This window comes from Chenopodium album, chromosome 8 (assembly GCF_948465745.1).
Source record: "Chenopodium album chromosome 8, dcCheAlbu1.1, whole genome shotgun sequence".
NCBI lineage: Eukaryota > Viridiplantae > Streptophyta > Magnoliopsida > Caryophyllales > Amaranthaceae > Chenopodium > Chenopodium album.
This window is the reverse complement of record NC_137841.1, coordinates 72,213,380-72,240,107: the sequence shown is the minus strand read 5'-3', so window position 1 is coordinate 72,240,107 and position 26,728 is coordinate 72,213,380. Positions and strand designations below refer to the sequence as shown.

Sequence of the window (26,728 nt, the reverse complement as noted above, 5' to 3'; positions counted from 1 at the left end):
TAGAACTATTTAAAATGTAAACACCAAGAGGTTTTCCATTAAGACGATATAAGGGAGAGCTAAGAGTGTAAGCTTACCAAGTGTGCAAGCAAAACAAGCAATAAAATTTAACATCAGCTCTTGGAAGTTGAAACAAGGGAAGAGGAGATCAACCAAATCCTGCATGATATATTGTAACTTTGTAAGACTATGATTAAGACTATGTTCAGCAAAATCTTATACTTAATGATGTAAACATAGTGATGCTCTTAGGGTTTTGTTTAGATGATCAGAAAAGTGCTCCTGTTTATGAGTTCATGCCTAGTGGATCTCTTAGAGAAATTTATATATGGGAGGAATAATTGTCAACCACTAATCTGGGAAATTCTATTCCAGATCACAGTTGGGATAAGAAGGTTTAGAGTATTTGCACCAAGGTTGCAACACAAGAATATTGCATTTTGACATTAAGCCACACAACACTCTATTAGATGGAAATTCCGGCCCAAAAAAATATCGGACTTTAGCCTTGCTAAGTGGTGTGAGCGGAAAGAAAGTACTGAATCAATGTCAGTAGCAAGAGGAACAATAGGGTTAATTGCTCCTGACGTATTTCTCAAGAGTTTTGGGAGTGTGTCACACAAATCAGATGTTTATAGCTATGGAATGTTAGTTCTAGAAATGGTTGATTGTAGAAACAACACATTTACTGAAGCTGAACACAACGAACAGTATTTTCAACTTTGATATACAAGCAACAAATACAAATGCAAGAACATGATCACAAAGGGAGATTGGTAGGAGAAGAAAAAGATATACAAAGGAAGATGCTAGTGGTGATGGTGCATTCAAGCTAATCCTTTAAGCCGTCCGGCTATGAATAAGAATATAAGATGCTAGTGGTGATGGTGCATTCAAGCTAATCCTTCAAGCCGTCCGGCTATGAATAAGAATATAAGATGGTGGAAATGCTAGAAGGGCCAATTGAGACTTTACAAATTCCTCCAATGCCAACTGGCCCAACTCTGTCTTCTCCTTCATTGCCACCTTGCCGGGTCCATATTCTTCAAAAATGCCTGTAATTTCATCACTTGGGAATGGCATACAAGCTGTCTCCGAAATGATGATAACCATCAGCTACACTGATAGACTTCGGACATTAAATACAAGCAGCTAATCCGATTGTTGCTCTATACCTCTCTGTACACAACAATTTTCCTCTATTTTGGCCAAACTCACTATGCTAGTTCATTTCTATCCCATAAACCCAGGGAAAATCGAGGAATGTCCAATCTAAAGCTATAACATAGCTGATCTTCCGAAATGCAGTCATGCAATGAGCAATAGAAACAAACGTGTTCATACATTGACATGGTCACTTAGAGGATTCTCAAAAGGTAAAGCATTCTACGGTTTTTAACGATTCTAAAACATAGTAATAGATTATCGCGACCACAGCAAGGGAAATGAGCTAGCATATGCATACAAAACAACTGCTACTTTGATTTCAATAGTAGTACATCATCAATTAAACACTTAGATAAACATACTACTTGAATTACACATAACCAAAGATCTTTCAATACTTGAGATAGAATAAAAAAGATTGAAGAGAGGGCAAAAGGAGCGTAAACAAACCGATTGTGCAGCGAAACAAGCGGGGAAACCGAACGCCAACTCATCAACATCGAAGCAGCGGAAGAAGGAACAAAGCAAATCCTGCAATTGGAGACATTGAAACCTCCATTAACAACACTGAGAGTCACCGATGATCCAAAGATAAAGAACAAAATCAATGAGAATCTAAAACAAAATATGATTTATGATCAAATTGACAGATTCAAAATTTTAAAACCCAGAATTCAAAGAAATAAAATTATTTTCATTGAGGCAAATCATCAAACATTTGGTGTGCGTTACTGAGAAATGGAAATTCTGAAAGAAACTTACATTTGATAACATTGCAGCGTTAGAATGGGACATTAAGAGAATATTTGGAGTTTTGATTTTTGAAGAGGAGGAGTAACTGTACTGGAATTGGTATGAGAGATATGGCGGGAAAAGTTTTCGAGTTGGGTAGTTCAGATGACGACAGGGTAGCACCGTATTTTTTTTTATTTTTTTTTAAAGAGTACAGTACAACGTAGGGTTTTTATTTTTTATTTTTTTTTTTATTTTTTAAATTTTTTTTTATTAATGGTAAGAAGAAATATCTTATCAAGTTAGAATCTCTCACACGTCTAACCCAATCCGGGTTAACGGGCAAGACAATTTGAAAGTGGGGGTAAGGGAATTCCCACCCCCAAATTACCTCTAGAGGGATGTCAATTCAGGTGAGCAGGTTGGGTTCAGGTCAAATTTTAGGTCGATTCCAGATTATGCTTAGAAACTAAAAAAAATAGTGCAAAACTTAATATCATTATTACGAAATATGAAACTTGGGTCAAATTTGGGTTGTTCATGTTGGGTTTGGGTTTCTCTCATTAATTTCAAGTCGGGTTTGGGTCGTGTTATCGGATCGAGTTATAGATGAGTTTGAATTCACAACCTTTTGGTTGTAAGGTGACAAATTAAATTGCTAGTTTGCTTAGTATGTTTTTTTTTTTGGGGGGGGGGGGGGATTTAGGGCTTGTTTCGATTTACTGAAAACAATTAAATTGAATTGAACTGAACTGATTGATACTGAATTAAACTGAATTGAAACGAATTGTTTATGAAATAAGGAAATTAGGAATTGAACTGAAATGATTGGAGCTAAATAGATTAGGCCTTTAGATTAGAAATGTTGGGGAAGGCAACGATAGGAGTACAAGTAGATTATCTAAGTGTTCAATAAAAAGCCAAAGCTAATCAAGTGAACAATATAAAAGTTAACATGGTGTAATATTTAAACTAGTGAGTAGTCCGATTAGCTCGAGTTGCTACTTCTGTAATTGTACAGTGGGAGTACTTTTTTTTTTTTAATGATTTTGTATTTTGCAATTGTCTTTGTGTAGGCAAACTTTTTTTTTTTTTTTTTTTTTTTTTTTTTTTTTTTTTTTTTTGCAATAGAGAATAAAGAGTCAAGGTAATTTGGTACCCGCCTTAAATCATTAATACGGACAATTATTTGTAAAGATTAGATATAGAGTAATTAACAAAGTACTACCATCATTTCAAATTATTTGTAACAATTAGATACAATGTAATTTCTACTCATATGATTTTATTAATCTGATGAGGTTTGTGACTGTAACCTTAAAGAGCCACTGAGCGTGGAGGAAGAGGGAGCAAGAGAAGAGATGCGAGGAACTTGTAGTGAATCAACGGTCCCTTCTAACATTTCCACCACTTTACTCATCTCTGGTCGACTCGAAGGGTTGGTTTTTACACACCACAAACTCACTAAAATCAACTTCTTCTGAATCTCCATCTCATCAGAACTCAACATCTGTTGCTCATCAACTGCTTCCCCTGCTTCGAGTTGTTCGTATATCCATTGAGGGAAATATTGTTCACTACTATGTTCATCAATTTCAGTCTCGGCTTTTCTTCTACACCCAACCATTTCAAGAACCAACATTCCATAGCTATAAACATCTGACTTGTAAGAAACACCGCCAAAACTTCTGAGGTATACCTCAGGAGCAATGTATCCCACAGTTCCTCTAGCAGCAGATATTGACATAATGCTTTCCTTTTGTGGGCATAACTTAGCAAGGCTGAAGTCGGAAATCTTTGGACAAAAATTTTCGTCTAGGAGAATATTATGTGGCTTTATGTCAAAGTGAAGGATTCTTGTGTTACAACCGCGATGCAAGTACTCAAGCCCTCTTGCAATCCCAACTGCGATTTGAAACAATTTATCCCATGGTAATGAATACTGGTTATTTTTTCCATATATGTACTTCTCAAGTGACCCATTAGGCATGAAGTCATAGACAAGAGCTCTTCTTCGACCCTCATAGCAGAAACCCAACAGTGTGACAACGTTAACATGGTTAGTCTTTCCGATACTTGCAACCTCATTGATGAAATCCTCTGCACTTCCTTGTGAATTTTTCAATATCTTTACTGCAACGAGGCACTCGGTGTTTGGAATCTTTCCTTTGTAGACAACACCATAACCTCCTTCGCCTAGTTTATCTCTGAAGGTATTGGTTATTTTCTTCAGATCAGAGTACGAGTGTCTTTGTAAGCCGATAGTCCCATGATTCCTCAAGAAAGCCTCAACATCTGGTTTCCTTCTCTGCTGAGAATCTTCTCCTTCAATGCACATCTTCTTAGATAGATGACAAAAACAAATAAAATTCCCATTCCAATAGCTGAAAAAGAAGCTGCAAGGCATTCAACCAGAACATTTTATTATGCAGATGTGCCTAAATTGCTGCCAATTTAATAGGGTAGAAAATGGAAACAGTCCATAGTAAATGAAGACGTTATAAACTGCTAAACAAGAATTGTGTATGAGACCGTCCCATAATTAACACAACTAGAGTGTACCCGTGCTAATGCGTAGGATATACATAATAGGTATGTTTACCAAACAAAACTAAATAGTTTTGGAAAAGTATTTTTTTCTCCTAATTTGAAAAAGTGGAAGTTATTTGAAAGTCATTTTCAAACTCTAGATACGATTATTATACAGATGTGAGATTGAGATAGATGATAGATGTTACATGGAATAAATTTCAGTGACTTGCTCAGATGATCAGATCACGGAACAAACACACAAGGATCGGAGTATGTAATTTAATTTGTAAGCTAAAAATCTGTCATGTAGATATGTTAAAATAAATGTTCTAATATGGAACAAGGGGAATTAATCAAAGAGAGGTAAATCACCTAGTAGCACAATCTTTGCCTTTGTTAGAGTGACCTTGTGTAGAGGGTCTCCTGTTTTATAACATTAAGTCAAAGAAGTCGAATTATTAAGTGCATTTAAGAATATGTGTATATATATATATTAGCAACATACGATGATACGAAGTATATATTACCTGGGAAAGGGCACTTGGATTCATCAGTGCAGAAGCAGAAGAACTTGTGTGAATGTGGCTCATGTCCACACTGCCCTCCTGATCTAAGACACGCTTCACACAAACCATTATTCGCGCTCCATTTGAGCTCCGTACCATTCCAAGCAGCTTGAGGTACGTAATCTCCCACCTTATCCATGATCAAATTGTCCGACAAGTGAGTTGGTAGGAAAAGATGGTTTGGACATGAAGCTACTGAGATATTACTTTTCAACATAGCCTTTTTAGTCAAGAGACAAATTGGTAAAGTCTCTGAAGGACTCATAGGACAAGAAGGGAATACTTTGAACGTCGTAAGGTTACACAATGTGGAACAATTACCGTAAAACAAGGTGAGGTTTGTATCAAGAGGTGTATATTGAAATATGGAGAAATCAATTGTGATGTTTACTAGGGAGGCAGGGCACCCGGACCTGGTTCGAAAATCTTCCCTAGCAACATTCATGGTGGAAGACGTCGAGTTGATGGCCAAAACCATAAAAGTTTGCGACAATATTGTCATGGTAATTGGCTGGGAGTTTTGATTGCAACCAAAAAGCTCAAACTTAGGGTGTCCACAATATTGTGGTCTATCTAAACCATAAAAAGGATAGCTTAAATTTGTTATGTTTCCACAGTTGAATGGCTTACTGCAAGTCTTGAACTCTTTGCTTAGCCGGCTAAAAGATGTGGGTAAGTTGGTCATTAATACAAGGGTGATTATATATGAAGATGATACTAAGACATCCATTTATGAAGGTAGAAGGAAAAGGAAAGAACTAAATCAAGAAATGATACAAGCTAAGTAATATAACGGGAAATATAACGTTTGGGAAGTAATATAACGGGAAATATATGGTCAATGTCAAGAGGTAGGGGTAGTAATATAACGGGAATTACAGTACACGTTACGGAGTAATAATCTTAATACTCGTACTTGGTATGTTGAAATGATAACGTCTTTCAAAGTTGCAGTGATAAAGTTATAAATCAGCTTACTCTTAATACGTAGTATTTGGTATGTTATTTGTCTAATTGCCTGTTTTTCCTGTACCAGCTTTTAAATTGGGTGTGACCTTTGAAAGGGAAAATATTACAAGAATTATGAGTGGACAAGATATGTTTGCACCGACAAAATAATAATAAAATGATAAGATGTTAATTTTTCCCTTGAATTTTTTCTATGTTAATTACAAAACGAAGAATTTAATCACTAATGAAAAATACACATCTCTTAATTTGATTTTGGGAAATTCTACATGGTGGCCTCCAGGTTTTTATTTTTTTACGTGGAAGACACACTTTTTTCCAACTCTCTCAAGTGACACTATGGTTTTGCAAAATTATGTATAGTGTCCTTTTTTGGGGTTTATGGCTAACTTTTATAATTAAAATGGTTAACCTTAGGTTTTTTAGTTTAAAAATTAATTAAATTATATTTTAAAATTAAAAAAAATAATAAAAAAAGAAAGAATTTTTTTAAAAAAAAAACACCCCAAACCCACGACCACCCTCCCACCACCACGTCCACCCTCCCACCACCCCAACCCCCATACACCACCGGCGCCCAGAATCCCTTTTTACCGCGCCGGCGCCGGCGGCCCCGTCCCCCATCTCCACTGGCGCCCAGACTCCCCCTCCCCAGCGCGGCATCCCCTACCCCTCCTTACCCCATGAATTGGACCACCAACCCCTTTCCATCCCCCACGAAAGCCCAGAAAAACCATCCCTCCACCCTCGAAACTCCTTCTCCGTCTCAATCTCGGCGCCCTTACCCTTTTTCCTCCCAATTCCGACCCCCCTTACCTTCAACTACTCCGTTTCTTGGGATCTGGGTTGGTGGTGGTTTAGTGGAAACACGGGAATATAGATTTTGGCCATGCCAAAACACGGGATCTGGGTTGGTGGTGGTTTAGTGAATGAGAATTGAGAGATTGGGTTTTGGAATGTTGTGGTTAAAAGTTGGAAAAACCACTCTACAATTATAATATACTAGAATGTACCCGTGCAAAATGCACGGGATATATATTATATTAGAGAAATATTAAATATATAATATTTAAAATTTGAGAAGTTGATTTTGATGTTAACTTAGACCTTATTCTTTTGAGCTATTATTGTTTGTTGTGTACTTGTGGTTTGATTTACTCAGCTGAAGCCTGCTTAGCTATGCCACTGAGTATTAGTAATACGCGAACACTCGTTCTGGCTTGCTGACATTTCTCTTCTCGGTTGAAATCTGATGTTCTTTGCTCTACTTAAAAGAACATGGTCTTACTCTTACCGGTGGCCACGCAATGTGGCCAGCTATTATGGGATTTAGTTTGTCAAAATTATAGAAGTTACTCGTTCAGTATTATAGGGGTTACTCGGTTAGTGACATAAGGGTTGTTCTATTCGGAGTCACTTTGTTATTTTGCAAGCAGTTATTCGGCGAGGCCAGTCACGCAAAAAGCGTGTTGTACATTTTTTTGTGTTAATGATTAGAGAAGGATGTTGTTTAGAGGGTTGTCCCTAAAAAGTGTATATAATTGAAGGGTTGGGGATTTTAAGTGTTATGGTTAATTGTTGATAAAGGAATTGTATACCCGTGCTAATGCATGACATACATAATACTACGTTCAAATAAAGAAAAAAAAAACACACACACACAAAGTCAAATCTTAGTAGTAGTCCCTTGGAAAAATACCAAAAAAAGAAAGGAAAAAAAAAAAAAAAAGGTGCTATGTGTAGTTATTGTTTTTTTTGTAAAAAAAAAAAAGTTTTGAAATAAATAAATAAAGTATGGGATAAGGGTGGGTAGTTATTTAAAAAAAAAAAACCTCAAATCAATGAGAGTTTAGCCTTGGAGATTTGAAGGCTTCACACTAAAAGTGACTCTCAAATTATATATTAGATATTTTGGCCATGCCAAATTTTAGTCTCAAAATAAGCATTCCTTTTGTAATAAAATATCCTTTAATTTGCGGTAATATTTGTGTAAAATTAGTTTTTTTCATGTAAAATTTGCTTTTACCATGTACTTTTATTACTTTATGTCTATTTTTTTATTTCAAATTTTATGTAAATTTACTTTTTCAATCAATCAATCAATCAATAATCCATAATAATCTATAACCATAACTAAAATAAAAACCGCTACATCATCATTGTACACATGTCAATTTTTCATGACAAAATTTCCCTCCAAAATTGTTTATGACATCATTTTTCTCCTTCCAAATTTAATATCAGAAAAAAAAACATTTTAATCAATAAATTAAAGTGTAAACATCAACTAACCAGAAACGTATTAATGATCTCTTTCCAAAAACCCTCATTTTGTGATTTAATTATTTTATACTATATTGATTTTTTTTTTATTCTAAATCATGCATAACACGAATGCTTTTAGATACTCAACTTTGAGTCCTCATTTCACAAAAAGTGTAGGTCCATTGTCAATATTATAATATATTTTGTAATTTATTTAAGTTTTACTTTTATTTTATAATCTTATAATATTAAAAAAAAAATGGATTAAGTGGACCATAAATTGAAAGTGACATTTGTATATTTTAGAAAGTCTCACCATTGAAAAATTAGACTTTACATGAGTTGGTAAATTAAGAAATGGATATGGTATCTCGAAAATAAAAAAACAACTTTTTTGTATTTCAATATTTAAAATTGACTCTCAAAATTAAAAAAGTGGGTCTAGCTTCTCCATACACATACACATGTACTTCCCACTTAAGTTTCAAGATTGCCACTGTATTAACTGGACATTGCTGCCGTCCGTCAATTAAAGCATTTCACTGTTCATCATGTCTTCCGACTCTTCACTCCTCTCACCCAAACCAAACCCTAACACTAACCCCCAAATTCCTGAACCAGATAATTTCAATTCCAACAAGAAAATTTCTCACAACAAAGAGATGAACATCCCTAATTGGTCAGATCTTCCAGAAGAAATTTGGTTCATAATTTTCTCAAAAGTTAGCACAGTTGACATAATCGAAAGTGTTGAGGTTGTTTGCAAATTATTTCGCAAAATCTGCAGACAACCTTCAATGTATAATGTCATTGACATGACTCTTCCAGATGGATACATTGAAGATGTTGATCCTGATTTTGTTAATTCCATGACTCTATTTGCTGTTGATCGAAGTTCTGGGAATTTGGTCGATATTTATTTGGAAACTCTTTGCGATGATGATACTTTAATGGACATTGTTCAAAGGTAACCAATTTATTTATTTTTATAAAAATACTCTGTATGTTATTATTATCTCCATAATACTATCCATGTTATATTTAGTTATTAGAACTAGTCGATTTAATGTTATTACTCCGTATTATTGAGAAATTGTGTGAAATTATTATACTTATCTTGAATAATTTTTATAATTTTTTGGATTTGTTTGATGGTTGGAAGTCGACATTGAATGTAATATTTGGACCAGTGCCTTGTTTTTCTTTTTTTTTTTTTTTTTTTTTTTTTTTTTGATTTTTTAATTTTTACTAATTAAACCGATTTTAGTAGTTTTGGATTGTTGCTAACTGCTATGTAATTGATTTGTATTGTCTGATTAATTGCAAACTTGCAATAAAGGTGATATTTGGACTAATGTCTTGTTTTCATCCATGTATTGTTGGGTAACTAATTTGTGTTTCAATATTAATATCTTAATTGTATTGTTTGGTTCATTGCAAACTTGCCATGACAGGTTTTATTTTGGGTTTCGAGTTTTATTTTCGAATTAACTCACATTTTAACAAGTGTGGCAATGTGTAGCTTGCTTGTTTTGTTGGGAAATTCTTGACTTGAATCTTACTGTTTTTTCTGCCTGACTTTTGTATATTGTTTGTAAGATCCATTGTAGGGAGTGTCAAATTCAAAGGAAAAATTGGCAGGTGAATGATCTATATCCAGTTAATTATTCAATGATGACGGAAATATCTTCACCTTCCAATGTACATGTACTTATCTTTCGAGGTTCCAATGTTGGTGACATATGCCCGGATTGTTTTCTAGGCCCTCTTTGTTGATAGTTTGCAACCTGTTTTAATTGTTAATGAACTTTCTTATTTTTGTTACAGATCAAGGAATCTTAAGCATCTCCGACTTGGCCACCATATTGACATATCTGACAGGGAACTGGTTGAAGCTGTCAAAAGGCTTCCAATGCTTGAGGAAGTGGAGCTTAATTTCTGTTGTTTCTATGAAAAAACTATTGAAACTGTTGGTCGTGCCTGCCCTTCATTGAAATCGTTTAGCATGAACAATGTTTGGCCTGAAAATTATAAATGCAATGAAGAAGTCATGGCTATTGCTAGAAGCATGCATAATTTACACAATCTTCAACTAATTGGGAACCACATGACAAATGAAGGCTTGGAAGCGATTCTTGATGGATGTCCTCTTCTTGAATCCCTTGATATACGTGCATGTTTTCACATTAATTTATCGGGGGATATGGATAAAAGATGTGAACGGATCAAACACTTTCGACCACCTAATGCCTCTCTTGAACATTTTAGCCACCGAGCTTGCAAGTGTAATGCTGATAATACTCATACTCCTTCTTTAGTGGCAGGGTATTTGATGTGTGACAGGGGTAGTTCAAGGTTTTGTACTGACAATCCAGATTGGGATGATGACCTTGAATTCATTGACCATGACAATCCTGATTATTATTATGGCTATGATAATGTTTATGATTATGCCCATGCTGATGATTTGCAGCCCCAGAATATGCCTCCGCATGTGATCAACGAGTTCCCCAGTCAGATGGATCTCCAAGAATTCATTGACAATGATGATGGTGATGAGGAGTACCCTGACTGGTACTGTGATTGCTGTTCTGGTATTTCGTCGCCCAGTTACTCTCCTCCTCCTCCAGATATGGACCATGATGAATGGATTGATTCAATGATGCCTTAACCTTTTACTGATATTTTCAGCTCCTTGTGGCATTGGTATAAAAACCATGTTTACTCTGTCTTGGAATGATTTTGCCTTGTTACATAGAATCTATGGAAGAAAGACCGTGTTTGCCCTATTTTGCAATCGGTTTTTCTAATTTTGGCTTGGTTGCATACAATGTTATATATCCTTCTTTTGTTGGTGGGGTGCAGTCTGTTGCACGTCCTTGTTTATGCTAGGCCTAGTTCTTGTAAGATATCGTATGTGCGATATGGCCACTCCTTGCCTTTTTTAGAAACTTTGTAGTTGCTGTTACTGCCTATCTTTTGCTGTTGTGCACATATGGATGGGATTTAAGGTTACAAGCTCTTTTTAAATATGTCCAGTTCTGAATTCTAACATTTTCTTCTGCTGTAGTTTTTGATAATTTCTCCAATTACTCTTGTAATCTTGTATTTTGATATACTCTGCACTTCAACCTTCACTACCCAGTACCTGAGCAGATTTGCAACTTTTTTCTGAAAATTGTACGGATCTGAGTACTGTGATCAAGTGGTAACGGTGGATTTGTCACTTTTATATTAAGCCATACAATATTCACCTAGATTACACTTCTGCTTTAATAAGGGTGCTTTGTTATACTACTAAGCAATAAAACAGAAATTACTTATCTCTTGATGCGTGAACCAAAGTGACAATAGCCGCGTCGTGAAGAACCACTGACCTAAAAGACGATTCCGCGCTACCTCCCAGTGCAGTAGACCAGAAGCGGTCGCCCTCCAGGATAAGCACGGCGCCGGAGTTTATGTGCACTCACAAACCCGACTGGAACTCAAAATACTTGTCCAGAAAACGGAACAGAAAGAACTCGTGTTTAGATAATTTTAGAGAAGAGAGATGACTGATTGAGTTGTGTTTTTGACTAGGAAAAACAGCGAATATATATAGGCAGTGGAAGGGAGACATGAAACATAAAACGAAGGACGAATCTGGCTAAGAAAACGACCAGATTCATTCAGCCAGTCAACAACGGAAGCAAGAAACAAGGAATTAATCAGTCAGCTACAATCAAGGGATTAATGACTGACTTAATTCCGTAATCCCAACAGTCAGAAAAGAATATTCTCAACAGACAAAAAAGAATATTTTGTTTAACAAAGAAAAGGAAATAAAATTTCTCAAAAAAATAACAAGGGTGCTTTGTTATACTACTAAGCAATAAAACAGAAATTACTTATCTCTTGATGCGTGAACCAAAGTGACAATAGCCGCGTCGTGAAGAACCACTGACCTAAAAGACGATTCCACGCTACCTCCCAGTGCAGTAGACCAGAAGCGGTCGCCCTCCAGGATAAGCACGGCGCCGGAGTTTATGTGCACTCACAAACCCGACTGGAACTCAGAATACTTGTCCAGAAAACAGAACAGAAAGAACTCGTGTTTAGATAATTTTAGAGAAGAGAGATGACTGATTGAGTTGTGTTTTTGACTAGGAAAAACAGCGAATATATATAGGCAGTGGAAGGGAGACATGAAACATAAAACGAAGGACGAATCTGGCTAAGAAAACGACCAGATTCATTCAGCCAGTCAACAACGGAAGCAAGAAACAAGGAATTAATCAGTCAGATACAATCAAGGGATTAATGACTGACTTAATTCCGTAATCCCAACAGTCAGAAAAGAATATTCCCAACAGACAAAAAAGAATATTTTGTTTAACAAAGAAAAGGAAATAAAATTTCTCAAAAAAATAACAAGGGTGGTTTGTTATACTACTAAGCAATAAAACAGAAATTACTTATCTCTTGATGCGTGAACCAAAGTGACAATAGCCGCGTCAAGAGAGATGACTGATTGAGTTGTGTTTTTGACTAGGAAAAACATCGCATTCCCCAAGGCCTGAGCTCGGCTCGGCGCGCGTGTGTGTGGAGTAACACTTAACTCCCACTCACTCAACTAAGTAGTGTTATGACACTACAATATAAAAACAAGGAAAAACCTTTCCCCCCAACCAATGTGGGATTTTCCCCTTTCATTTGTTTTTATCTCTCTTGTTTTTTCCCCAACTCTCTTATTTTATATTAAGAACTTCCAACATGCTTTTCTAAGAGGCCCGAGACCAAGCTTGGCTCATGACGCTTGCAATCGAATTCATACCGAATTATAAGCTTTTTGCTCTTAATTTTTTTAAGTTCAAATTGTCATCAAACTCAACTTGAGTTGAATATTATTCCTTCTATTTATGTACATTATAGTTTATAGAATTATAGATACTAATATGATTATGCTTTGTTTTTAACCTTATTGTCAATACTCCATATAATTTAAATCTTTATTAAAAAGTATTATTTGTCAAGTTGATATAAAAATACAAATTAATAGAGTTTAATTGTTAAAAGTGAATAAAAAATAAAATTATTAAGGTGATATAATTTTATTTTATTTTATTTTATTTTATTGACGGGAGAAATAAGAATTTTATTTAGCGATAAAGTTGTGAAAAAAGTAAGACTTTTATTTAAGGATAGATGAGTAGAATAAAATAGCTTTAAAAAAAATTCAAACTTGTTCACGTTCTTTGATGTACAATTCATGAAAATTTCAAATTAGAATCAACTGGTTCATAGTAAACCATTTATACTCATTAGCACCCATAGGATCACACCCATACTTCTTTATTTCGACTTTGTTACACACAAATGACAAAATGACATCAAACTAATATCTAGAGGAACTTGTTTTTTTTTTTTTTTTGACGGGAGAGGAACCTGTTAATATGATACTTTGTTCTTGAGTTTTATAGGTGTCAATTAGTTTTAGAATGATACCTAAAATTTGAGATCAAATTCCGCTTAAGATATCCATCATCATTTATCCATATACGGAAGTACATATAGTTAATATAGGGCCCAAAATGGCCCGAACATTGTACTCAGTAAACAAAACTTCTCCTTTGTTAATTTCCCCCGCTTTCTCACTCCAATGAACAACTAACCCTCTCTTCCTCAACTCAGCTCCTCCACTGTTCACCATGTCTTCAATCTCCTCTTCTCATCCAAACCCTAACCCTAACCCTAATCCCCAATTCCCCCAACTTTCAAATTCAATCAAATCAGCCAACTTCAAATGCAAGAAGTTTCAATCCCAGAACACCCCTAATTGGTTAGAGCTTCCTGAAGAAGTTTGGTTCTTAATCCTCTCCAAATTAAGCACCATTGATATAATCGAAAATGTTCAGAAAGTTTGCTTGTTATTCCGTAATCTCTGCAAAAAACCTTCCATGTTCAAATTCATTGACATGACTTTGGAAGATGCTTATATGGACTTGCCTTATGACCCGAATGTCATGACCCGATTCGCAGTTGATCGTAGTGGTGGTTGTTTGGTTGATATATACTTGGAGTATGTTTGTGATGATGATACGCTCATGTACATCGTTGAAAGGTACAACATTTTGATTTTTTTTGAAATTTTGTCCTGCAATTTTTGTTGTTTGATTGTGTTAATTTTTGCAGATTTCTTGATTTTTATATTGTTGGATGATCTAAATGATGTTGGTGAAAGAAATGTGAGAAAATTGGATACATATCATATATTTACCTGATTATCTTTAGGTTTTGGGAATAGTCTTTCTCTGTCAAATATGCTCTTTACTTGTTTAATGCTATGCTGCAGGATTTATAAGGGTGTGTTCTATTCAATTGAATTCGACTTTAACTTATTGGAACTTATTGTAGTTGCGAATTGAACTTATGGAGTATTATAATTTGATTTTTTTGGAAACAAATTATTATATGTTGTGCTAACTGCTAAACACACCCTGAAAGTATTGTGGAGGCTGTTCTGTTTCAGTTAATTGTAGCTTCTATGTTGAATTACTGAATTAATCTATCTTGGATGTAGGGATATTGCTAAAAATGACAACTTTAGTGTTAAAATCTTAAATTTATACTTCCTACTAGTTTAGAACAGGCTTTTATCTACAAATTGGTTTTTTGGGGTTTGGCTTTTGACAATTGCATAAGAGAGCTCTGCTAGATTCCACTTGTTGATGGTTTTGCATTTTATGTCTTTAAACTCATATAATTTTCGAATAGGTCGAAGAATCTTAAGCATCTACGACTTGGGCACTATTTAGATGTTTCAGATGCTGGACTGATTGAAGCTGTTAAAAAGCTCCCAGTGCTCGAGGAATTGGAGCTTATTATCTGTAATTATTCTGTGGATACTATTGAAGCTATTGGCTGCGCCTGCCCTTCACTGAAATCATTCAGCCTAAATTCAGTCGGGTCTAATAATTGTACGTTAGCTCGCAATGAGGAAGCACTAGCTATTGCTAAAACCATGCCTAATTTGCACAATCTTCAACTGATTGGGAACTATATGACAAATGAAGGCTTGAAAGCAATCCTTGATGGATGCCCTCTTCTCGAATCCCTTGATCTACGTGCATGTTTCCTCATTGATTTATCGGGAGAATTAGGTAAAAGATGTAATCAGATCAAGCACTTGCGACTACCATTTGACTCCACTGCAGATTATAGCCATGAAGCTTGTGAAGAATTCCTTGCTGACAAATGGATCTGCCTATCTGGTGGTAGCGGCTTCTTTGGTTTCTAGCCAAGTAGCCAACATATATTTTTTGGGGGTGTTGAGGATAATAAAAATACCTTACTATTTGATGGTCTCGTGGATTGCCCACTCTTTTGCTTTGCTGGTGAAGAGACTGACCCCTTATTTTTCAGCCCATTTTCAGTCTTGCTGGATCTACAATCATGTATGTACTTCTGTATCAGGTTGATTTTGCCTTGGTTGCTTCCAATGTTTACTCAGCTCTTTTTTTGGCCTTAACTTGCTGGATTTACAATCATGTTTTCCAGCGAATTAATTTTTCCTTGGTTGCATCCAATGTAATAGATCCTTTTTTTTTTTTTTTTTTTTTTTTTTTTTGGGTGAGTGGCAAAATGGCAACATTTTTACTAGCCTAGTTCATGTACTATGTAATTTATTATATGTACTGTCAGGCTGTCAGCCCTGACATTTAGAAACATTTTGCTTGTGTCCCTGATAACGAAGGTTATAGTACGAAATACGAGTATTAAGAAGCATTTCCTCTTGCCACTTAAACAATACAAAAACAAAAAGAAGATTAACAGAGTTCAGAACTTGCAGCCAGCTCTTTCACTATGGAAACGAAATATATGCAGCTTATCTTTACACAGTATGAGTTAGAGAAACTGAGATATCGTAGGCGCCTTGGAATTGAACTCTTTGGCTGCAATCTCATTGGCAAACTGTAAGGGATAATGATGCCATTCTCACGAGATTTATGTTTTAGGCTTCAACTTTACAGCTTCTACAAATTAATTTTTCCAGGGAAGACTATTACTAGAGGATAACACTTTTTGTGAATTCTACATTTATCAAATTATCTTTTGAAAATGTGAATCCTAGTTTGTTGCAGATTTTATGAAACGGAGGTAGTAAAAACAATACCACCAAATGGAGATTTAAGATTCAGTAACAATTGGTAATTGATTAAAATGACTTTTTGTCAAAGTTTATCTTATAAAATACTTACAAAATACTTCTTGTCCTAACTTCTTTGACTTCGATAAGTTTGACTTTTTTTTAGAGTTTACCCCTGATGGCCTCATAAGCACGCAGGTTCATACAATGTTCATCTTGAAAACACAAGCAAGATGAATATGGATAGTGAGTTTGTGAAAGTATTTTTTTTTTTCAAATAATTGATAATGTATTTTTCTAGCTTATCACGAGTTTTCAAGTTGTGTTTTGAGTAATTCAGTTGGTCAACTTCTCAAGTACTCAGTTTCTACTCGAGCCCAAGTTTTAACATACATAATAAGTGACATTGAATCCAGATAAGTCGTAAGTGACATTGAATATTCACTCTTTCTCATCACAAAAAGTCTTTTTTTAGTTTTTACAGAAAGTTAACAAGAATATGTCGTCCAAATAGGTACCAATAAGAGTTGGCTCAAGTGATAAGCAACTTGATATCGCTTAAGGGAAAAGAAACAATCGAAACAGGAAGAAGAAGAACAAGAACAAGAAATTTCCGAATTGGTTAGAGCTTCCCGAGGATGTTTGGTCCTTAATTTTGTCGAAATTAAACACAATTCACCTAATCGAAAATGTCCAGAAAGTTTGCATGTTATTCCGCAAGCTCTGCAAACAACCTTCGTTGTTCAAGGTGGTTGATATGACACTTCCAGATGCTTATATGGACTTGGATTTTGATGCTAATGTTTTGACTCGGTTCATTGTTGATCGAAGTTGTGGCTGTTTGCTTGATATCTACTTGGAGTTTCTTTGTGATGATGATACTTTGATGTACATCGTTGACAGGTATATCATTCTTAACCTCTCTCTAATTCTAATTTTGATTTCGTGTTGTTTATTTTTTGCAATTTTTGGAGTATTATAGTGTTCAATTATCTGAATTTTGTTCATTTTTCTGGGAAAAAATTGAATTATGTTGAGTAGCTCAGAAATATAACAGAAGTAGATTAGTTAAACCTTTTTTTTTTTGGGTGTAAATTTGCCCGAATCTGACTATCTGAGTTAATATGCACATGCTTAAAGATGTAAGAAAATACGGAAATATATTGGCCGAATTTTTGTTGTGACCTCATTTCTGATATTAGGTGAACATTGGTCTCAATATTGGTATAAAAATTGAGTTTGATGGAGCTACCCTGTTCTGGAATCATCGCGATAATGTTTATGTTTCCATTTATATCAATGTCAAGTAGACATGTACCAAAATTTGGATACATTTGACTCATTGGCAATGGTGTTTGATAAATTTGCTTCGAAGTTGTTTAAATTAGTAAAAGAAATTGAACTTTTATCATCTATTTATCTTAGAGATTTAGTGAATATTGGCATTGATAGTCATTTGTTTTGGTTTGATCACAATGAACATGTTTGAAACAGGTCAAGGAATCTTAAGCATCTGCGAATAGGGCACTACATTTATATTTCTGGTGAAGGACTGATTGAAGCTGTAAAAAAGCTCCCAGCACTCGAGGAACTGGAGATTATTATATGTAATGATTACTCTGCAGATGATATTGAAGCTATTGGCCATGCCTGCCCTTCACTGAAAGCATTCAGCTTCAATGATGTTGGATCTAAGACTCTGGATTTTACTTGCAATGAGGAAGCACTAGCCATTGCTAAAAGCATGTGTAATTTGCGCAATCTTCAACTGATTGGAAGTGGTATCACAAATGAAGGCTTAAAAGCAATTCTGGATGGATGTCCTCTTCTTGAATCCCTTGATTTACGTGCATGTTTCCACATCGATTTATCGGGAGATCTGGGGAAAAGATGTGAGCAGATCAAGCGCTTGCGTAGACCATATGATTCTACTGCAGATTATAGTCACCAAGCATGTGCTGATGATCCAGAACATTACGGAGCCTACAAGTTGGGCAGTCCATACAGCGAGTATGATTCTGATGATAGTGGCTTCTATGGATATCCAGGGTACCTTGATTTCGAGGATGAATACCTTGACTACTTTGATGATTATGATGATCTCCCACTCCACTTCTTTGCTCAGTTTGCTGGTGCTGGCTTCGTAGACTATGAATCCTCTGACTGATTTTTCAGCTCTTTTCCTCGTTGCTGAATTTTCATTCATGTTTTCCCGTTTGTCTTGTGTTAAATATTCCGTGGTTGCATGACTTGCATATAAGTGACTCTAAATTACAACATTAAAATCAACTTCCCGTATTTTAAATACAGTATATTTTTTCTTATATTAAATATTTAATATCTTTCTAATATAATATATATACATCGTTGATAGGTATTACACAATTACATCATTTGGTTCGTTATTAATTTTTTTTTTTTATAATTATGTCTTGTTTATTTATTTGAGTTTATAGTGTTAAATTTGAGTGTCTTCCCCTGTATTTTTCTGAGAAATACCCTAATTTAGCTCAATAAATTTGATGCACTCTTTTTTTTTTTTTTTTTTTTTTTTTTTTTTTTTTCATAGAGAATGGATATACATCGAATTTTGATTCTGCAATGTCTGTTATTTTTTTTTTTAATCTATGTTTTAGGTTGAGTTTTTTTTGGATATGGGGTGAATGGTGGTATTACTCTGTTATGAAATTGTTGAAACAAGCTTTCCATATGCTTTAATCGACGTCAATAATGATGCTAGGTCTGGACTAGTTTCCTTGAGGATCCCCCCTTTATTTTTTTATTTTTTTTATATGATGTATTTTCTTTGAAATACTACGTAGTTTAAGGGGGCGTTTGGTTCACAGAGTGGTATGGGGTTGGAATCAGGAATGAGGTTAAGGTGGTATCGGGTTGGAACTTGATACTTAATACCATGTGTTTGGTTTAATTCTGGAATAGAATATCTCACTATTTTCTCCTTTTATTTGATACCTTAAGGGAATGGAATGAGCCAAACCCACCTCCCCCCCAAGGTTTCTAAACCCCATACCTCATGGGTTTGAGGTATGGGTTTGAAATTCATATTTTTGACAACCAAACATATGGTATGGGTTTTAGTCATTCTAAACCCATACCTCATACCTATATTTCGTGAACCAAACGCCCCCTAAATGGGATGAATTACCAGTATATTGATTATTTGATATTACCTCATTTCTTGGTTAACATGATTTACGGAGTATGTGGCAAATTACTGTGTTTAGTTTGGTGTATTGACTTCTATCAAGCATGTAGTGCTGCAAAATAATCATGTTTCATGTAGTAGCAATTAGATGTACATCAGGGAATGATTCAAGATTAGAACTTTGGTGATTTTTCTCATCAGACTATTGTGGCCATGTTTTCCCTTGACAATTGTAGATTTGTAGCGGCTAGTTATTGTTATTCCCTCTGATATATATTGTTCTTCTCATTTGGAATCTTTTTTGAGACGTAATTGGTCAAAGTAAGAAGATCAATATAAAATAGAGGGAGTATAATTTTGGCTAGGTGCATTTTAATCTTACAAAAGGTTTACATTGAAAGCTGAAATTGGGTTGTGACTGAAAAGAGTACATTGATTCCTACTTCCTAGTTTTCTTCTCGTTGTGTTGTCTGACCTTAGTTGCCAGCTAGCCTTTAGAGCACGACATGTATATGTTTAGAATGATATAAATTGGTTTTAGATGTGATATAAATCATATGATAGCAGGTAGCACTTCAACGTTTATAATGATTGAATTGGACATTCTTGATCACATTATGTCATGTAATTATGGGTTTTTGATGATTTGATCAATTGAGCATTAGAGAGCTTTCTCAGACCTCTCATGGCCATAACCTGTTATTCTAACTCTATGTTTTGAACAGGTCAAAGAATCATAAGCATTTGCGATTATGGCACTACATTTGTATTTCTGATGAGGCACTGGTTGAAGCTGTGAAAAAGCTCCCAGCACTTGAGGAAGTGGAGATTATTATGTGTAAATTTCGTGAGGATACTATTGAAGCTATTGGCCATGCCTGCCCTTCACTGAAAGCATTCAGCTTAAATAGTGTTGGGTCTAAAACTTTTAACTATACTTGCAATGAAGAAGCACTAGCCATTGCTAAAACCATGCATAATTTGCGTAATCTTCAACTGATTGGAAACCGTATGACAAATGAAGGCTTAAAAGCAATCCTTGATGGATGTCCTCTTCTTGAATCCCTTGATTTACGTACATGTTTCTACATTGATTTATCTGGAGACTTGGGTAAAAGATGTACAAAGATCAATTGATTGCGGTTACCATATGACTCCACTGCAGATTATAGCTACCAAGCTTGTACTGATTCAGAAAAGTATTCTGGCTACAAGTTGCGCAGGCCGTACAATGAGTATGATACTGATGATAGTGGCCTCTTTGGTTTTGATGCAGAGTACCTTAGTTTTCAGAATAATTACCCTTTCTGTATTGATTATGATGGTAAATAACTAAATACCCCTAGTTTGCTGATACTGGTCTCATAGACTATGAATCCTCTGACTGATTTTCCGGTTCTTTTTCCGCCTTGATGAATCAACAATCATGTTTTTACATATATCTCAGGGTAATAATTTAGCTTGTTGCATCTACAATTTTTTTTGTCCTTTTTGCTTTGGTTTATTTTCCTTAGTGGAATCTCGACCTAAAGCATTTTTTTGGATGATAAGAGAAAACAGAACATTAAACAAGCTGAACCAATATGATGATAGTTTCTATTTATTCTGTTATTTTAATCCAATCACTTGTAATTTACTTTTTAAGTAATCGTCATCTATCACAAAATGTACATGTGATCTGCTAGAAGCTTAGAAAGACATTGAAAATTCACTCATATCTTATATGTGACTTCCTGTTGATCATTTTTGTCAAATATTCGTAGGTAGAAGTACATCTTATATAATTAATGTTTAGATTTGGAGCTGTCTGAAATGGTCATAGATATTTCACATAACAGACCAAAACATGATTACTCAATATAAATTATAAAAGCAGTCAACTTTGACCAGCTAATTAAATACATGATGCAAGACCAAAAATTATTGATGCAAAAAATGATGTCTAATGCACCAGAATTACGGTCTAAACACTCAAAAGTCTACATTTCGCGGAAAATCTTCATCAGAATCTGCTAACGATTGTTACAGCAACGTTTGATTAATGATTATAGAAATGATATACGAAATACATGTACAATGGTTTAAGTATTTTGACAACCTTATGACGCCGTTACACATTATTTCACCAACCATGCTTTGATGAAGAACATTTCAATAATCTATGCTTAATGATGTTGATTAGTCAACTTAACAACAGTGAGTATGATTCTAATGACAGCAGCTTAATTCTGACTATTCTGGAGGCTGCCTTTTGGATTATGAATATTCTGACTTTTCGGCTCTTTTTGGCCTCTTTGGATCTTAGTATGCTTGCCTTGATTGCATGCAGACATATCAAATCATACATTGTTCAAATGTCACATCCTTGCAGAGCAGAGTACATGTAAGATTCTTCCTCGATTTTTATATCATCGATCATTTAAATAACTTCTACTCTTTATACGAGAATTATCTGTCTCTAATAGATGTCAATTTGAATCACCGATGCATTATTATTTGCCAGTTTTCCAAATTTATATGAAAAATAAACTTTGCACAACTTAAGAGACAATCATATGGGAATGTAGGGATTTTCATCAGAAACTCTCTAGTTCCTGACTTCCTGTAAATGAAATATTCTGTATGCATGTAATTAGCTTCAGAACTTTTGTTCTACTTGAATTATGTTATCAAATTGAAGACACGTACATTAGGTGGTCTGAAAACATGAATATGATTATATGACAGTAAGAATTAAACATGCTATATAGCTAATGCAACCTGTTAAAGTGTAGGAGTCAATGTGTCATACTGAAACTGTATGATGAGGTTTGTGACTGTGACCTCGGGGAGCCAGGATAAGAGGAGGTGGGAGCGAGTGAGGAGATGCGAGGAACTTGTAGTGATTCAACCGTTCCCTCTAGCATGTCGACCACTTGACTCATCTCAGGCCGGCTTGATGGGTTAGTCTTAACACAACATAAGCTCACCAAAATCATCTTCTTTTGAATATCCTTCTCATCAGAACTCAACATCTCTTGGTCATCCAATGCTTCCCCTAATTCGAGTTTCTGATATATCCATTGAGGGAAATATTGTTCGCTGTTGCACTCAATGCCTTCAATATCAGTTTTTCTACGACATCCAACCATTTCTAGAACCAACATTCCGTAGCTATAAACATCTGATTTGTAGGAAACACCACCAAAACTCCTTAAAAATACCTCAGGAGCAATATATCCCACAGTTCCTCTGGCTTCAGATATCGATATTAGGCTCTCCTTCTGAGGGCACAGCTTAGCTAGGCCAAAATCAGAAATCTTTGGACACAAATTTTCGTCTAGGAGAATATTGTGTGGCTTAATGTCAAAATGAAGTATTCTTGTGTTACAACCTCTATGCAAGTACTCTAGCCCTCTTGCAGTTCCAACCGCGATTTGAAATAATTCTTCCCATGTCAGAGTATGGTGGCTGTTTTTTCCATAAAGATACTTCTCAAGTGATCCATTAGGCATGAAGTCATACACAAGAGCTCGATGTCGACCTTCATAGCAAAAACCCAAGAGACTGACAATGTTTATATGGTTGGTCTTTCCTATACTAGCAACCTCATTTATAAAATCCTCTGCATTTCCTTCTGATTTTTTCAACATCTTTACTGCAACAAGACTCTCAGTATTCGGAATTTTTCCTTTGTAGACAATACCAAAGCCTCCTTCACCTAACTTATCTCTGAAAGAATTGGTTATTTTCTTCAGATCAGAATATGTGTGTCTTTGTAGACCAACAGTTCCATGAATCTTGAGAAAAGCCTCAACATCCGGCTTCTTTTTTCGCTGAGGATCCTCTTCCTTTGATGAACATCTTTTTCTTAGACAGAAGACTAATAAAATGATAATTCCTAATCCAACAGCTGAGAAAGAAGCTGCAAGGCCATCAAGTATAACATGTAATTAATTTATGAGATCGTCTTACCCAAGACTTGTTCAATCAGCGATCTTCATATGTAAGAAAAAATTGAAATATGAGGAACAAAAAAGGTGAAAAAACATTCAGGTACATCAGTAACACTACCTATTAGCGCAATCTTGGACTTGGTTAGAATGGCCTTGTATGGAGTGGATCCTGTTTTCAAGATTAAGTTAGAGATATGATTTAGATTTCAGATAAATAAGTGTAATTATTAGGTGCAATTACGAGTATTTCACGAACATACCTGGAAAAGGGCACTTGGATTCATCACTGCAGAAGCAAAAGAACTTGTTTGAAAGCGGCTCATGTCCACACTGCCCTCCGGATTTGAGACATGCTTCACACGATCCATTATTCGCGTTCCATTTGAGCTCAAAACCATTCCAAGCAGCATTAGGTATGTAACCACCTATCTGATCCATAGCCAAATTGTCATCCATATGAATTGGAAGAAAAAGATTGTTAGGACATGAAGATACCGAGATACTATTATTCATCATGGCATTCTTAGTCAACCAACAAACCGGTACATTCGTGGGATTCATAGGACACGAAAACTCTTTCCAAGTCTTAGTAGAATTACACAACGTCGAACAATTACCATAAAACAAGGTAAGGTTGGCATCGCGAGGAGTATATTGAAAAATCGAGAAGTCTATTGAAATGTTTTGTAAGGAGTCAGGGCACCCTGACTTTGCTTTAAAATCATGCCTAGCAACTGTTACGGTTGATGTTGTGTAATTAACGTTCATAACATCAAAAGTTTGCGACATCATGTTCATGGTAACCGGTGTAGCGATTTGGTTGCACCCTAAGAGCTCAAACCCGGGGTGGCCACAATATGAAGGTCGGTCCAAACCATAGAAAGGGTAGCTTAAATTTGTTATGTTACCACAATTGAATGACTGACTACATGATTTGAACTCTTTGCTAACGCGACAAAGAGATGTTGGAAGGTTTGTTAATAATGCAAAAATGAAGAAGATGCATAGGTTTAAGTAATTCATACTGTATGTATGGTATGAAGATAGAAAGAAAGGGAAAAGATAGAATTTGAGGGAAGATTTTATTCAAATGTGATATTTGTAAGCAATGACATCAAATGTAGAGGAATATAGTGATTATATGGTCAACGTCAAGAAGTGGGAATATATTAACTTTATTATATGGCCTTGAGGCTGGCAGTAGGGTCGAGGCACTAGGAAATAGTTTGGCAACTAGCCAACTACCCAAAAAAAATCCAAAATAATCTTAGTTCCAAGGTAGAAAATGAACAATGAAGGATGTATATTATATTTTCTCCGTTCTAAATTAAATGACATAGTTTAACTTTATATACTACTATTTATAAAACTTGTTTTGATTTTGTTTTGTAAATTTCGTGTTGAGAAAAAGTATAGTCATATGAGGTTGTTAAATTCGTTGTAGCATCTATTTTTTAAATATCAATTTTAAATTTTTTTTACTAATATATAATCAATGATATTTAAATATATAATATGCAATTATTACGAAATGAAAGGAATATAATATATTCATTGGTTATAAGATAAAATTTTTGGTTAAATTGATTCCTGTATATGATCACATCTAAATCATGCTATTAGGAGTCTAGATATCAAAAACTTACTCAACCGACTCAACGCGAAGAAATCTGATTTTAAATTTCGACTTGTATGAGCACAATAATTTAGCAGTAGTTAACTGCTTTAAAATAGACCCAACTCAACTTCACCGAACTAGACCCGTGTACTCAAATTGATACCTGTAGGGCTGTAGGCTCTGTCTATGACTATGATAAACCTATATTGAGGATGTTAAGGCGATTAAGGGAAGAAGCCTAAGATTTTAAAATCTAAATCTATTGCATGACTAGTATCCATGGGTTGGTATGAAGATGTCGGATTTTAAGCCCAAATCTATTACTGGTATTAATGGGCTGGTATTGAGAAGTCGGACTTTAAGCCCAAATATTGCTACATTCATAGTGTTTATCACTTTATTGTAAGGCATGAAGTTGCACCGGGAGTGTGGGGTGTTTCTCAAGAGGGAAAATCCATAGTTTTTGGTCGATTTATTTTAATAGTTTCGACTAAGTTTATTTTCTCATAATCTCAACTATGAGGTCAGTTTGCCTCTAATCAGCCTAACCTATCAACAAGTATTCAAAATGTTTGTTTTCGATGTATACAAATGTTTTTGTTGGGCTATTGGACATCGAGTTACGAGTTTCATCAATTTAGGGGTGAAAGTTATTCGGATTAAAACCGAATCGGTTTGGATTTTTTTTTTAATTCGGATTAGATCGGTTTGGAAAAATTAAAATATATGGATTACGTATTGGATTTGATTTGGGTTTTTTTAAAAAATCAAAAACTAAATTACAAACCAAATTTCGACCCATTATTTTTAAGCCCAATTTTCTTTTTTAAAAGTATCCAACCACTTTTCCTTTCATATATAAACTAACAAAAACCCTAACTCTCAATTCTACATTCTCAATGTCTTACTCTCTTAAAAAGGATGTAGTTAACATATTTGTTTCAAAAAAAAAAAAAAAAGGTTGAGTGATCGTAGGAAATTTCTGATTGAAGTTCAGGTATGAAAGTTGCAAAAGAAAGGAACAAATTTTGGTTTGGATTGGATTCTAATTTAAAAAACCAAATAAATTCAGTTTAGTTTGGATGGGATTGAATCTTAATTCGTTTTGGATTTGGATTGAGATTTTCGAAACCGAATTAATTTGAATTGGATTTAGTTTTAGCCTATAATCCAAACCACAAACCGAAACCGAACTTTCACCTCTATATCAATTTTTAGGTTTGGTCTCCTTGAGGGTGTTTTGGTCCAAAAGCGTCTTTATTTATTTTTAAGTTGGCTCTTGCCAGTATAAATAGCAGAGATTTTTCTTTGTATCCCTCCAAATTAGCAGAATTCACAAATTGAAAAACGTAAAAATGGCGGAAAACCAAAAAACTGTATTGGAAAAATCAATGGCCTCATTGACAATATCTTCTCCTCCTCAAGATCTGATTGATGGGAGTGAGCCCTACAGCGCGGAACGCTTTGATGTTGATGCAGGGTTTGAGACTTTTTTTGCGATGTGTGAGAAGTAAGTGTATTATAGTTGTAATCTCAACATAATTAATTTCATATCAAAGCTAGGGTTTAGGATAATCGATTTTTGATGCCTTAATTTTTCAAACTCATGAATTGGGGTGGAAATTACGAGTATGTTATCTTTATAATTGTAAT

At 35.0% G+C, this 26,728-nt stretch overlaps 5 protein-coding genes and 1 pseudogene across 5 annotated transcripts; 4 read left to right on the top strand and 2 right to left on the bottom strand.

Annotated features, from left to right (window-relative positions):
• Positions 1 to 3,187: 3,187 nt before the first annotated feature.
• LOC145642277 (LEAF RUST 10 DISEASE-RESISTANCE LOCUS RECEPTOR-LIKE PROTEIN KINASE-like 2.4) lies at positions 3,188 to 5,727 on the bottom strand (annotated as a pseudogene).
• Positions 5,728 to 8,736: 3,009 nt separating this feature from the next.
• On the top strand, positions 8,737 to 11,285 carry LOC145642278 (putative F-box/LRR-repeat protein 9). The gene is made up of 2 exons (XM_081693399.1): positions 8,737 to 9,198; positions 10,059 to 11,285. The coding sequence occupies exons 1-2, from the start codon at positions 8,783 to 8,785 to the stop codon at positions 10,900 to 10,902; spliced, it is 1,260 nt and encodes a 419-aa protein (XP_081549525.1). The 5' UTR covers positions 8,737 to 8,782; the 3' UTR covers positions 10,903 to 11,285.
• Positions 11,286 to 13,817: 2,532 nt separating this feature from the next.
• LOC145642279 (F-box protein SKIP19-like) lies at positions 13,818 to 15,989 on the top strand. The gene is made up of 2 exons (XM_081693400.1): positions 13,818 to 14,331; positions 14,985 to 15,989. The coding sequence occupies exons 1-2, from the start codon at positions 13,919 to 13,921 to the stop codon at positions 15,505 to 15,507; spliced, it is 936 nt and encodes a 311-aa protein (XP_081549526.1). The 5' UTR covers positions 13,818 to 13,918; the 3' UTR covers positions 15,508 to 15,989.
• An 899-nt stretch (positions 15,990 to 16,888) lies between these two features.
• On the top strand, positions 16,889 to 18,813 carry LOC145642280 (putative F-box protein At4g05475). The gene is made up of 2 exons (XM_081693401.1): positions 16,889 to 17,259; positions 17,851 to 18,813. The coding sequence occupies exons 1-2, from the start codon at positions 17,063 to 17,065 to the stop codon at positions 18,521 to 18,523; spliced, it is 870 nt and encodes a 289-aa protein (XP_081549527.1). The 5' UTR covers positions 16,889 to 17,062; the 3' UTR covers positions 18,524 to 18,813.
• A 206-nt stretch (positions 18,814 to 19,019) lies between these two features.
• On the top strand, positions 19,020 to 20,854 carry LOC145555478 (putative F-box/LRR-repeat protein 23). The gene is made up of 3 exons (XM_081617214.1): positions 19,020 to 19,096; positions 20,248 to 20,633; positions 20,718 to 20,854. Exons 1-3 carry the CDS (start codon positions 19,020 to 19,022, stop codon positions 20,852 to 20,854), a joined length of 600 nt encoding a protein of 199 aa, XP_081473340.1.
• Positions 20,855 to 22,145: 1,291 nt separating this feature from the next.
• LOC145642276 (LEAF RUST 10 DISEASE-RESISTANCE LOCUS RECEPTOR-LIKE PROTEIN KINASE-like 2.4) lies at positions 22,146 to 24,542 on the bottom strand. The gene is made up of 3 exons (XM_081693397.1): positions 23,718 to 24,542; positions 23,576 to 23,626; positions 22,146 to 23,426 (listed from the first exon to the last, which is right to left on the bottom strand). The coding sequence occupies exons 1-3, from the start codon at positions 24,478 to 24,480 to the stop codon at positions 22,300 to 22,302; spliced, it is 1,941 nt and encodes a 646-aa protein (XP_081549523.1). The 5' UTR covers positions 24,481 to 24,542; the 3' UTR covers positions 22,146 to 22,299.
• Between the last annotated feature and the right edge of the window lie 2,186 nt (positions 24,543 to 26,728).

Bases quoted from the DNA above. Each gene is read 5' to 3' on its own strand.
- LOC145642278 (XM_081693399.1), top strand. From the start codon at position 8,783: ATGTCTTCCGACTCTTCACTCCTCTCACCCAAACCAAACCCTAACACT. The intron at 9,199-10,058 runs GTAACCAATTTA...TTTTTGTTACAG, and splicing joins TTAATGGACATTGTTCAAAG to ATCAAGGAATCTTAAGCATC.
- LOC145642279 (XM_081693400.1), top strand. From the start codon at position 13,919: ATGTCTTCAATCTCCTCTTCTCATCCAAACCCTAACCCTAACCCTAAT. The intron at 14,332-14,984 runs GTACAACATTTT...ATTTTCGAATAG, and splicing joins CTCATGTACATCGTTGAAAG to GTCGAAGAATCTTAAGCATC.
- LOC145642280 (XM_081693401.1), top strand. From the start codon at position 17,063: ATGTTATTCCGCAAGCTCTGCAAACAACCTTCGTTGTTCAAGGTGGTT. The intron at 17,260-17,850 runs GTATATCATTCT...TGTTTGAAACAG, and splicing joins TTGATGTACATCGTTGACAG to GTCAAGGAATCTTAAGCATC.
- LOC145555478 (XM_081617214.1), top strand. From the start codon at position 19,020: ATGGTGGTATTACTCTGTTATGAAATTGTTGAAACAAGCTTTCCATAT. The intron at 19,097-20,247 runs GTCTGGACTAGT...TGTTTTGAACAG, and splicing joins GACGTCAATAATGATGCTAG to GTCAAAGAATCATAAGCATT. The intron at 20,634-20,717 runs GTAAAAGATGTA...GTACTGATTCAG, and splicing joins TGATTTATCTGGAGACTTGG to AAAAGTATTCTGGCTACAAG.
- LOC145642276 (XM_081693397.1), bottom strand. From the start codon at position 24,480: ATGAATTACTTAAACCTATGCATCTTCTTCATTTTTGCATTATTAACA. The intron at 23,627-23,717 runs GTATGTTCGTGA...TCTTGAAAACAG, and splicing joins ATCCAAGTGCCCTTTTCCAG to GATCCACTCCATACAAGGCC. The intron at 23,427-23,575 runs GTAGTGTTACTG...ATGGCCTTGCAG, and splicing joins GTCCAAGATTGCGCTAATAG to CTTCTTTCTCAGCTGTTGGA.